This window comes from Impatiens glandulifera, chromosome 7, assembly GCF_907164915.1.
Source record: "Impatiens glandulifera chromosome 7, dImpGla2.1, whole genome shotgun sequence".
NCBI lineage: Eukaryota > Viridiplantae > Streptophyta > Magnoliopsida > Ericales > Balsaminaceae > Impatiens > Impatiens glandulifera.
Window position 1 is genome coordinate 8,966,035 of NC_061868.1, and position 13,125 is coordinate 8,979,159.

General features: G+C 28.7%; 2 protein-coding genes across 2 annotated transcripts; one reads left to right on the top strand and one right to left on the bottom strand.

Annotated features, from left to right (window-relative positions):
* On the top strand, positions 1 to 909 carry LOC124946282. Its single transcript, XM_047486847.1, has 3 exons — positions 1 to 40; positions 187 to 443; positions 645 to 909. Exons 1-3 carry the CDS (start codon positions 1 to 3, stop codon positions 702 to 704), a joined length of 357 nt encoding a protein of 118 aa, XP_047342803.1. The 3' UTR covers positions 705 to 909.
* A 4,310-nt stretch (positions 910 to 5,219) lies between these two features.
* LOC124910771 lies at positions 5,220 to 5,509 on the bottom strand. Its single transcript, XM_047451447.1, has one exon. It carries the CDS (start codon positions 5,473 to 5,475, stop codon positions 5,269 to 5,271), a length of 207 nt encoding a protein of 68 aa, XP_047307403.1. The 5' UTR covers positions 5,476 to 5,509; the 3' UTR covers positions 5,220 to 5,268.
* Between the last annotated feature and the right edge of the window lie 7,616 nt (positions 5,510 to 13,125).

Consider the following 13,125-nt stretch of genomic DNA (forward strand, 5'->3'; position numbering starts at 1 on the left):
ATGATAAACCCTAAACAGGTTTCTGAATCATCTTACCCAAGTTGGTTTTACCCTTTTGGATAAATTATAAAGCCACTTATTTTGTTCAGATCAGTTTCAGTATATCTACAGACTTGAAGAATTGGTTTTAGGGTTTATACTTGGACAGATTCTTCATTCTCTTTATTAATTCAAGTAATTTTGTAGGAAGTAACTTGTATATACTCCTAAGTGTGAAGCTGGAGCCATTTCAATCAATTCAGGGTAGAAATGCCCTTAACAAATCGAGGGAAAATATCACTGGAATTCAAAGTAGGGATGGGCTGAAGGAATTGTCTTCTGAGAATAAAACTGCTGCAGTTCAGGAAGAAGTGAGGCGAATGAGCCGACTTCCTTCAACTAGTAGTTATGCAGTTCATCGCCTTAAGGTCCTCAACAAAGTCTTGCAACTTTTGTCTCTTCAGGTTCATCGCTAACTTAAGAACTAAGACTATGTTTTTATCTGTTTGTAAGTCAAATGTGAGAAGGAAGAAATTGAAATAAGACCCCTAAGTTCAATTTGAATACCAAACATATAAGCCTGAATGATTTTGAACTGGAATGTATTATGAAAATTGTAAACATTGTTGGTTTTGATTAGTTTCTTTTGTTTGTTGCTGAAACAGAGGAACACATCACAGGAAGAGGAATTGGAGCTGCTCCTTGCTTCACTTTCTTTGTCCTAGAAATGGCCAGGTTTAGTAATTTTTTTCTATCTCGTGAACACAATATGACCATATTATCGTACCTTTCTCCTAGTTCTTGGAGGAGTTGTAAAGTTTTCTTGATGCATTTCATTTAACATGTTCTTCATGAGTACAATAATTCACTTCTGATGCATAAGCTCACAAATCTATATAGAACTATGCTTTTAAAGTTATGAATTTACTATCTTATCGTGTTGTCATTATGTTTTCATGCTGAAGAGAAGTATTAATTCATAGTGGCTTGATTGCAGGTCACATGTATAAAAGTTGTATTATTAGAAGTGATATTTGCGACAACTCTTTTAATACAAATTTTAACAATTCAGAAGAGAAAAAGAAGAATAAGTGAATGCTTGTTATTTCTCTATTACAGTATGCCATCACAAATTAAACCCCAAAATTTCCTAAGTTTGTATTTGTGACCCGAATGGGTTTGTCCGGTCCCATGGTGCAACCAAATCCTGAATTTCCCAGGACACTGTTGTGGGGAGGTTTCTCATTTTTTTCTACTCTCTGTTGTAACTTAGTTTTCGACATAGTGAAAGTTTTCTCCTGTTTTTTTTCCTTGACTTTCCATGTAAATCAGTGTGTTATTTACGTGTTTATTATCTTTTCTTTTTCATTGATTTATAACAACCTAGTAAATACAATTATAGCCTTACACTTCCATAACCGGGTTTAGGACTTGAGAACCAACTTATGTGACACTTATTAATTTCATAACCGGGTTGACTTTGACTCTCAGAACATGTGAAAATATAGAATGCAGATGCCCAAGGAAATCGAAATTAGTCACCACAATACCAGCACAAAAGATATATAAGAAGGCAACATCTACAAGGAGTACATATTTTATTTCTGCGTTTTTTTGGCTATGGGACACAAAATGCTAGTTTGATTCAACTTATTCGCATCTTATTCAATAAATGCTCAGATACTTCGGATACATTTGATTGTATTCAACTTGTTCGAATATCTAATAAAGAGTGTGTTTGATATGCTTAATCGCTCAAGCTCCAGATTATCCATCTCTTGAGGATCTTCTATTATTTTCCATAGCGTTACAAAACTTTGTATTTTTATTTTATTGCAGCATTTCAAAACACAAACTTTTGATCCTGTCTTGCATCAACCTAGTACATACATCTAAAACAAACTCGAAAAGTGAAGAGAATCCAAATTGGCTTTCTCCTTTGGTTGGTTTGCGATGTTGACATTTGACAACCATATTCATAGAAAGGATCAAACAAAAATCCTAACACAGTAACCATAGCCCAAAAAAGACTCTCTCCTTGACAAGCAAAATTTGGAAAGAAATAGGAGAGATCTAGCTGTTGCTTTTGAAAAGAATGTCGGTTTGGGGTTTCACTTTCTTTTCATTGCCTTGGGCTTAGGACCAATTTGATGACTAACTTTTGGTCTGCCTAATATTTTGGTAGATCTCACAAATTTATCAATAGGAAAGAAAATCCCAATTATTTACTAGAGGCTTTCATTTTTTTTTTTCAATCCACATTAGGTAATTCAATTTAATGATAGAGCTCAAGAATTTATGTTTTTACGGTTTTTACGGTTATGGTTATGAGTTCGAATCTTCCCATATTAATCATTTACAAACAAAAAATTCACCTACCCAAATTAGTTTATTTGATCATTGTTTCGATTGTCACGAATCATGAATTGTTGCGTTATTCTACTTTATTTCAAATGTTGTGTTGACTACAATATAGTACTGGATATGTTATTAATTGTCCTGAGTTAAATAAAAAAAGTTACAAAAAGACATAAATTAACTGTTAAATGTTTAAATTCTCAAAAGTTTTGTTTTTTTATATAATTTAGAAAACTAGCACAATTTTAACAGATTTAACCATTTGTACTAGTGTGTTTAAGTTTTCTTTATTGAATTTTGATTTAATCAAAAAATCATATTTCAAGTTTTATTTTTAATTATTTAATTTATCAATTAAACTATTTTTATTTTATTTTATAAAAGTTAAAAATTTTATAATCCATAAATTAATTAAAACTTATTTTTTTATCAGATTTTTTTTTTAAATAATAAAAATCTACATAGCACAACATTAAAGAAAAATGATTAGGTGAGAGAATTTGGTGAGAAAATGATGTGGTATAATCTTATTCGCTGAAAAAATCAAATAATTTTTCTCTTTTCTCTCTTTCCACCCACTTTTATATTTTTCAACCATTGAAGGTAATGCCAAGTCATTCACTCTCTCTATAGCTCCTCAACATTAAATTATCCTATTGACTAGAATCCGAATCCTAATTTTCATCTATAGATAATGAAAAATTGTTGGATTTTTAAAATTTTTTTTAGTTAAAACACTATTTTTTTTCTCCTCTCATTTCATCATCTCATGCTCTTTTTTTATTTATCTAAATACCAAATTATTTTTTATAATCTATTTCTATCTCATCTATTAAAGGATAATATATTCATTAAACTTAAAAAACTAATTAAAAAAACTAAGTTAAACAAATATTTTATCCAAAATTCAGGTAAAAAAAAAACAAAAAAATTCAATATCAAGCAAGCTCTAAATAAATATTGTAGTCCCAAGAGTCCAAATTCCATATCTTAATGCTTGATTCCATTGGGGACAACATATTTATGAATTCTTTCCAAACTAAGCCTAGCATATAAAGTATGTAATATATTCATATTAGAAAATAGAGTTTATTTTCATCAATGAGGATTGAGGACTGTCAAATCACCATTAATCTATAGAGAACAAATTATTAAGGAAAAAACTATACTATATTACCACTTGATCCAATCCACCATCCACTTGGCCGATTAATTAAGCAATTATTCAATTTTAAACTATTCATTATCATTAATAATTTTTATATTTGGATAAGAATTTCTTAAATTGAGATGGATCATGTGTGATTTTTATAGTAATAAAGAATTGCTTCAGAATAAATTATTTAAATAACTTAAATATAATCGAACACATTTTATTTGTCCTCTTATTTTTATTCATAATGCATTAATTAAAATAATAAAATATTTTCTATGTGATTATATATTTATACCATTTAAGTCTTTTTTATAAAACTAATTCTAAAAAATTATCACAAAAATTATTACATTTCAAATAACTCAAAAAATAACTTTAATTCGAAACAAGGCATGAGATTAAACTAGAATTAGCTGACTATCCAAACTTTACAAATACAAAATTAAATATATAAAAAAATGTGTTTCTTTCCTCCAACCATTTCAAATTATGAATAAGACATTTTAATATTGGTATATAGTAATTTTATTTTTTACTTCTTTTAGTTTGTATTGTTTTTTTAAATATGAAGTCTATTGTAAAAAAATTATTGATAGGTATTAATTATATATATATATATATATATATATATATATATATTTATATAATTTTTTTATATATTTAATTTTGTATTTGTATCATATATATTTTTTTACATATATAAATTTATAATAAATAATATTGATAAAAAAGAAAAAAAAAATAATAAAACACAAAGTAATGAAAAAAAAATATATGTTCCAAGCTATGAAATTTAAAGAAAAAAAAACTGAGATTACTAAACTAATACTAAAAAAAAATATTTCCAAATACAAGATAAATAATAAAAATTAATGATAAATAATAAAAATATGATTAATAATATTTAATTTATTTTTTAATGTGTATAAATTATTAATGTATAACTAATTTTATTAGAAAATTTTCCAATGGAATAGAAATAATATTAGGGGTTAATTTGTAAAATTGATAACTATGGAAAAGTATAAAAAAAGTTGTTATGAAAAATATGATAAATTTTTTTTTGAGTTTGATAATAAGTTTTTGTTGAAGATAAATTATTTTTTGATGTGACACTTAATTATTTTGAGAATGAATTTTAGGGTAGAAGATAGTCTAAGTATTGTAATTTTGAAGTGAATATTCCCAAACTCTGAAGTCATGAGTTCGAGCCCGTTAGACGATAAATTATATGCCTAATTAAATGGTTAAATATCTTTTATGTGCTTAACCTGCAAGATTAATCGCTATAAAAAGAAGTGAACTTGACTCGTTCTTACTAATATATATATATATATATATATAATAATATATATATAATATAATATATATATATATATATAATAATAATATATATATAATATAATATATATATATATAATATAATATATATATATATATATATATAATATATATATTATAATTTGGATGGGTGGAAGAGACTAGATAGAGATATAATTAAATGTGGGTTAGAAAAAGAGATAATAAAAGATTAATAAAATATCTCATATTAATATTAATGAACTATAACTAATTTGTAGCAAATTAAATTAGGTATTAGTAGGAGAAATAAAGAGGGTCATTTCGATTCTACCAGCATATGCTGCATAGATCTTGATTTGCTACTTTCTTTTTTGGTTAGTATCGAACTAACCGAAAATTAAAATTAGAAGCGACCGTTATTTGTACTGGTAGAATCGAATTAACCGAAAAAAGAAAAAGATGAATTAATCTATCTATCTATATGATTTAAGAAAAGCTCCACAAAAAGTACAAACAATAGCTTTCCAAGATTTCCAATAGAAAGGAATGCAGCAAAACCTCATAACAGTCTCCATCTCCGCCACGCTAGCGCCGCTGCTACACCGTGAACATGAACCCGCCACCGGCTTGCTCCGCCGTATAATCCTCTTCTCGTTCACTAATAAACACAAGTATACCATTTTTATATTACTTCTTTCTCTCTCTCTCTTAACTTTGACACTATCATGTGATTAGATGGTGGCTTTCTCTAATAGGTTGCCATTTATATATTATTCTATATTAAAGGACTGTTCAGATTTATTTGAATAACTTAAAAAATGATATTTTTCATGATATTAATTTTTTTTTTAAATTTAAAAAATATTAATATATATAAATAAAATTAAAAAATAATATTTTAGTATTTTGGTTAATTAATTAAATAATTTGATGAATCACGTTATCTAGGTAAATAATTCAAAATCGAACAAAATCTAACTTATAAGATGTCCAATTTATTTCTCGAGTTGGTTTGTTTTTGGGTTTTTGGTAAAAATTATTTGATATTTTTAAAAAATTAATTTAAAAATAAATTAATTATCATTTTACTTTCTAGATAGATGAGAGAGAAACAAGAAAAAAATTATTAAATAAATAATTTGGGCAAACTTTTGGATATGAGTAGAAAAAAAATATTTTAAATTTATTTAGAAAAAATATATATGTTTTTAAATATTTTATTAAAATATTAATTTAAATAAAATAATATTATAAAATATACTTTAATTATTTTTATTAATAATATTTTATTAGATCATACTAGTTACACTTTAATTCTAAGACTTTTTTCGGATTGAGGTTTTTTAAAAAACCTAGAGGGAGAAAAAAATGATGATGGATGATGATTTTGAAGAGATAATAATTATTTTTGGTAAAAAAAACTTAAATGATATTGATATATATGAATAAAATAAAAAATAATAATTTAAAATATAGGCCTTGTTCTCTTTGGGTTTTTTAAAAATCTATCCAAAATCAAATTTTCAATCAATTACTTCTCAACAATCACATCACTCATTTTATTAACCAAAATACTCTTTATTTTAAATTATTATTTTTTATTTTATTCATATATATAAATACTCTTTATGTCTTTTTACCAAAAATAATCATCACCTTCTTAAAATCATTATTAATCATCATTTTTTCTCTCACTAAGTTTTTTCAAAAATTTTAATTCAAACAAGACCATAGGGTATTTTTGTATTTTGATTAATAAAATGAGTGATGTGATTGTTAAAAAATGATTGATTAGAAAATTAATTTTTATTGAGTTTTTTAAAAAATTCAAAGAGAAGAAGACCTAAATGTTTTCAAACAAATATTTTAGTGTATAAAAATAGTCAAAATATAGATGAATAAAATGGTAAATGTTATACTAAATTAAAAAATATATATATATATTTAATTCGCAATTAACTAAAGTGAAACTATTAATTATGTGAATTCAAAATTAAATAATAAAAAAATACTTATTTAAACCTGCCAACCACTTTAAAATATATATATTTATTTTGATTAATATAAAAGTTGTAAGTTGGTGACTTGTATCATCAGATTATTTATTATTATATATATATATAATAAGACACATAAATTGGGACCAGGCAAGAAGTTGGATGGTTGAACAAGTGGCACCATAGATCGCCGATCGTCACGTATTTATCGCCGTAAACCTGCTTTCGTATCATCATGAAAATGTGTTTTGACCACCACCACGTGTCAGTCACACATTCAATAATTCAAGTCAATAAAAACAAATGTCCCTCTGCAAAATCTGCAAGATGCAGTGTTTTAACCATCCCTTTTATCTTATCTTTTAAATCCAATTCTGTGAAATTACTTATTTACCCTTACATACTTGCCAAAAATAGAACTTGGGTTTAATTTTGATTACTAGGTTAGGTTAGACTAATGACCATACAAAGATGACCCTAATCATATAATACCATGAGGTATTAATTAAGCTTGCAAAAAAGTCACATTGTTTGACATTATTAAGTGTCATTATATTCATTTTAGGAAAATAAGGGATAGTAGACTAATTCTTTAAGAATTAATCACCTTTTGAAAAACCCTACTAGAAAATTATCTAGGTTTGAATTTTCATAAATTAAGGTGATAGGGAGATTTCAGGGTGAAAGGTCTTAATATGAAAATCATATATTCATTGCTTGAATTTTTATAAGTTATCGAGATCTCGGGAAATACTTGGTTAAGAAAATGTTGTTTGATAATAGGTTAATTATAACCAAAGACAAGTTTTAAATGTTTATTTTCATTCAAGATGATTGCATCTTTTGTATGGAAGAAGAGAGTCTATGGACACCTTTTCTTCACCTATTATGTTAAAGTGTTCATCATTAACTATAGGTATTGTATAACACAAAGTTGGATATACAGGGTAAATTCCCTATTTCTTCTCCAAATTAGATTGTTTGAAAAAAATGTGCAAAGATTCATAAGACTTTTGTTCACTCACCTAGATATGGATATTTTGATTTCTCAGTATCTTTTAACACTTTGATCTATTTTGAAAGTCGGACATAGACATGACTATAGGGTCGTCTTAATTTTCTAATTATAAAAAAATTATTAATGTGCACAAAAGTTTTGTAAGAATGAGAAAATAGTTTAGAATTGATTTATATGTTACAAAAATCTATATCACAAATACTAATATATTTTACACAACCAATTTTGAATACAAATGAGTTGTTATTAATGATCAAGTTGAGTTTATATTCAAAACTTTATATTCTATCATAAATTAGTTTTTATTATATTCTTACATATCTGGCTTACATTGGATGACAAATAAAAATGTCTAGTCATGATCATAATGAAGTACTCAATAATAAAGCTTTGATTACTCTATAAGAAAATCCTAAGACAACTCCAACCATAAATGTATGCCTTAATTGACATTTTACAAACCAAAACTTGAAAATTATGAAAGCAATCATTTTGACATATAGAATCAAATAAAACGATTAAAAATAACACTCTGAATTAATATCACGCTAATAATCTTCGATAATAAATCCCGGTAAAAATAAGAAATTATTATTAATTGTGAGTTAAAAAAATCAATTTACCCATCACATTTTGTAGAGGTGTGTCTATAAATTGGTTTGACTTTAATGTTCTTCCTTACAATAGATATCGAGGAGGAGCAAATAGAAGAGTTGAATTTTATAATACCGACAAGTTTAGGGGCGAAAAAAACAATTTTGACCTAACATTGTGGAAAAAGAAAAGATTTCATTAATTATCAGACCAAACAAACATATAAAAACGGTTACTTGGAACAATTACATAGCTGCCTTTTTGGACTTGGCGGTGGGACATAAAAATAGTAAACTCTCACCCAAATCTTAGCACATAAGCAAAATATTATACTTCATTTCCTTTTTCTTTATTTTATTATTATGAAAACGATGGTTTATATATAATCGTGAATATGACGCCAAGAAAACGAACATTCAATTGAGAAAATTGATCTATAGAGCGGTTACTATTATTAATAAAAACATAATACTGGTTAGAGTTTCGTGAAAATATAATGTTTAATCATGTTTTTATGTTTCTATTTAGAAATTGTGTGATTTGTTAGTGTTTTTTTTTTTGGATTGTTCGTATAAGTTTAAAGAAAATTATTATTTTCTTAATATATATATATATATATTACATTAAGAAGATACTTTAATTGAAAAAATAAAAAGGATTGTAAGGCATTATTTATACATCATAAATAAGTTTAAGATATTGATTTGAATGAGACTATTAAGAATTCTAATAGACTGATTGTTAATGATTGTTAGGCCAAAGAGGAGGAGAAATGACACTTTTTTATTAGGGTTAATTGAAATTTTGGACATCTTCTTTCAAATCTCACAATTAAAACTATTTTACTATTTTTTTAAGAAAACTATTTAACACAATTTTATTAAGAAAAAAAGTGGGAAGATTAATAATTAAAATTAGATAAATCATAGTTTTGATTGTAAAATGACAAACAAACGGCTCAAAAGTTTTTGAATGATAACATCAAACCACGTTACAACCACGGATTACAATGAACAAAGACTATAATCTATCTATCCCAACTTGTGTTGTCTCCATGTTCGTCTTTTTGATCATATTGTCTTCTTTCACGTCTCACTCCTCTCTAGTTCTTCATGAAGGGAGATTGAATTGAAGCAAGTGATGATGTATGCCTGCTCCCATTATTTAATCGTCCTCTGTATGAACCCGTACTAATATGATAAAATATATTATTCTTCAGTATTTCAGAGCTTTTGTCACTACTTTTCTTTGATTCAGGTTTACATGTTTGAGAATCAACATGTTGAGGTGTTCCTTGCCATTGCGGTCGGGTTTTAACTTCTGGGTAAGTAAACGGGTCAGGGTTTTCTTAAACAGGTTAGAGTATAAATATAGTTTTTTGGCAATTTTCTCTTAAGACATAGTAAGGTTGAGAGAGTGTGAACAAATTTAGGGTTTTTCTAGTTTCCTTCTTGTTCTTTGGATGATCTAAAGAGAGGTTGGGGGAGTTTTTGATTGTGGACTATTCCAATCATTCCTAGAGTAATCACTTCTTTCATTTGAGAGCAGGGTATGTAAGTTTCTACTATTAACATTTTTTGATTTAGTGAAACTCATCTCTCCCGCGGACGTAGGTCGATTTTGACCGAACCATGTATATTTTGTTGTTATTGTTTGTGTTATTTCAGTTCTTGGTAATCTGTTATTCGTCATAGACGATTTGGAAACTAATTTATTACAAGTTTGATTTGTAAGAAGATCCGTGGTTTTACTGATGCAAAACCCAACAGTGGTGTAGCATGACAATATTGATTGGTTACCTGTTTTTAACATTGGAGTAGAGTGCTCTGCTAGTTACCCAATGAAATTCAAAGAGGAGATCAATTGGTTTCTTTGTTGGGGTTTTCGTTAGTTGTTAAGACAACAATAATAGAGAAATCTAGACTTGATACGGTGAGTCTAAATGATACAAACTATAAGCAATGGAAACTTATGATTAGTGATTTGTTAGTTTCAGATGATTTGAATGAAACAATTGAATATGAGGGTGTTAGACTTGAGAGTATAAAAGATGCTGATTAGAAAAAGATAGATAAAAAGGCATATAACTTTATTCGTTCGTGGGTTGGTGTAAATGTTGTGCACCATGTTGAGAACGAGACTACGACTTATGGTGTGTGGAGCAAACTTGAAGCTCTCTACGCTGGGAGGTAGAATAAAGCAACACTGATACGAAGGTTGGTGAACCTGAAGTACATTGATAATAAATCAATTGTTGAGAACTTGAATGAATTTCAAAATTCAAACACTTGAATGAATTTCAAAATATTTTGAATTAGCTGAGTAGTATGAAGATAAACTTTGATGATGAGGTGCAATCACTTTTAGTCCTTGACTCTTTGCCTACGAGTTGTGAGACACTTATTATCACTCTCAGCAACTCAACATCAAATGATAAAGTCAACATGACATTTGTCACTAGTTCCTTACTTGATGGGAATAATCGTAAGGGGGATAAACCCTCTAAGTCTGATATGTTGGTGACTGGTAAAGGAAGATCAAAGGATACTAAAAGTGGTTCCAATAGAGGAAAGTCTAAAGCTCCAAAGAAGGATGGTGATTTCCATTACTGTGGCAAAATGGGTCATTGGAAAAAAGAGTGCTGAAAATTTAAAAATGATAAAACAAAGGGTAATGTGAAACCTAGAGAAAAGAAAGAAGAGAGTGTAGATACAACTACTTATACTTCATATGGTGAACTGACACGTGCTTAAAAATTTCAAAACTCATGTCTTAGGACGTCTTCAAATGAAACAACATGAATTGTTGACACAGGTGCCTCATTCCATATTACTCCATACAAAGGTTACTTCCAGTCCTACAAACTTGGTGATCATGGTAAGGTTCGCATGGATAACAGTGATGTGTCCAAGATAGTTGGTCTTGGTGGTTAGAATCGATACAACATGAGTTGTTTCCTGACTTTGAAAGATGTAAGACATGTTCCTGATTTGAGAATGAATTTGATTTCATCAAGTAAGCTCGATGATGACGGCTACCATAATATTTTCAGTGGTGGAGCATGGAAGCTAAACAAGGGTTCCTTAGTTGTTGCATGAGGTAAGAAATGTTGTTCCTTATACAATAAAATTTTGAAAATTGTCTATGATGCAACATATTATGTCATGATGGAGTCATCCTGTGAGTTGTGGCACAAGAAACCAGGTCATATTAGTGAAAAAGGGGCTAAATGTTTTAATCAAGAGGAATGAGTTGCCGAATCTCAATGATGCTCATCTTGAAAGTTATGAGCATTGCTTGAAGGGTAAGCAACACATAGTCTGTTTTAGTAAGTCGAAAGTGGAACTGAAAAAGAATGTCCTTGAGCTGGTCCATACTGATGTTTGTGATCCTATGAAGATTAAATCCATAAGTGGTGCTTCTTATTTTGTAACCTTCATAGACGATGCATCTAGGAATATTTGGGCTTATGCTATAAAGTCCAAGGATTATGTTGTAGTAAGGTTCGAAGTCTTTCACAAGCTGGTTGAAAGAGAGACATGAAGGAAACTGATGAGGGTGCAGTTAGATAATGGGGGAGAGTACATAGGCTTATTTGATGATTATTGCAAAGAGTAGGGTATTCGACATGAACAAAATGTGCCCAAGACTCCACAACAAAATAGAGTGGTAGAGAGAATAAACATAATAATATTGGAACGGATGAGGAGTATGCTCTCTCATGCTAGGTTGGCTAAACATTTCTGGGTTGAAGCCATGAGCACGATAGTGTATGTGATCAAAACCGTTCTCCCTCCAAGCCATTGAGTAACTAGTGTATAGAAAGCGCATGGTCAGGTAAAGATGTTAGTTAGGATTATTTACGTATTTTTGGTTGTAGAGTCTTTGTGCATGTTCCAAAAGATAAGAGATCTAAGTTAGATGAAAAAATCAGACAATGCATATTTTTGAGTTATGGTGATGAAAAATGGGGATACAAGTGTTATGACCCAGTGGACAAGAAGGTTTTGAGAAGACGAGATGTGGTATTCCTTAAAGATCAGACTATTGAGAATTTTGAATATGGTGACAGGCTTGATGCGCACATACGTGAACTTCATGTTCTTGAGTTGCCTCATAATGTTGAGAAGACAATGTCACATGTATCTTCAGACTCAGATAGTGATGATGATGTTTTTCAGGGTCAAGCTGTAGGCCATAGAAATTATATAGAAATTGATCTTGGTGATAATATTAAGGCTGCTTTTGAAGGTCAACAAGATGATGAAATTAACAGAATCAATAAACAAAGGTACTTAGGAGGTCTACTAAGGAGAAATGATCAATTTCTAATTAGTATCCGGCTACAAAGTATGTCCTTTTAACTGATTGTGGGGAGCCTGAATGCTATAAGGAGGCTCTCGAGGATACTCACAAAGAAGAATAGATAGCTGTCATGGATGAAGAGATGAAGTCATTGCTGAAAAATAACACATATTAACTAGTAGAAAGACCAAAGAATAAAAAAGTATTACAAAATAAATGGGTGTACAAAATCAATCAATCGAGTGATGATAGAAATTCAAGATACAAGGTTAGATTGGTTGTCAAAGGTTTTGTCCAAAGCTATGGAATCGATTATGATGAGATTTTTTCAACGGTATTAAAGATGACTTCCATCCGAGTGGTGTTAGGTCTAGCTGCTTGTATGGATCTTGAGGTTGAACAACTTGATGTCAAGG

Bases quoted from the DNA above. Each gene is read 5' to 3' on its own strand.
- LOC124946282 (XM_047486847.1), top strand. From the start codon at position 1: ATGATAAACCCTAAACAGGTTTCTGAATCATCTTACCCAA. The intron at 41-186 runs GTTGGTTTTACC...GTAATTTTGTAG, and splicing joins TTCTGAATCATCTTACCCAA to GAAGTAACTTGTATATACTC. The intron at 444-644 runs GTTCATCGCTAA...TTGCTGAAACAG, and splicing joins TGCAACTTTTGTCTCTTCAG to AGGAACACATCACAGGAAGA.
- LOC124910771 (XM_047451447.1), bottom strand. From the start codon at position 5,475: ATGGTATACTTGTGTTTATTAGTGAACGAGAAGAGGATTATACGGCGG.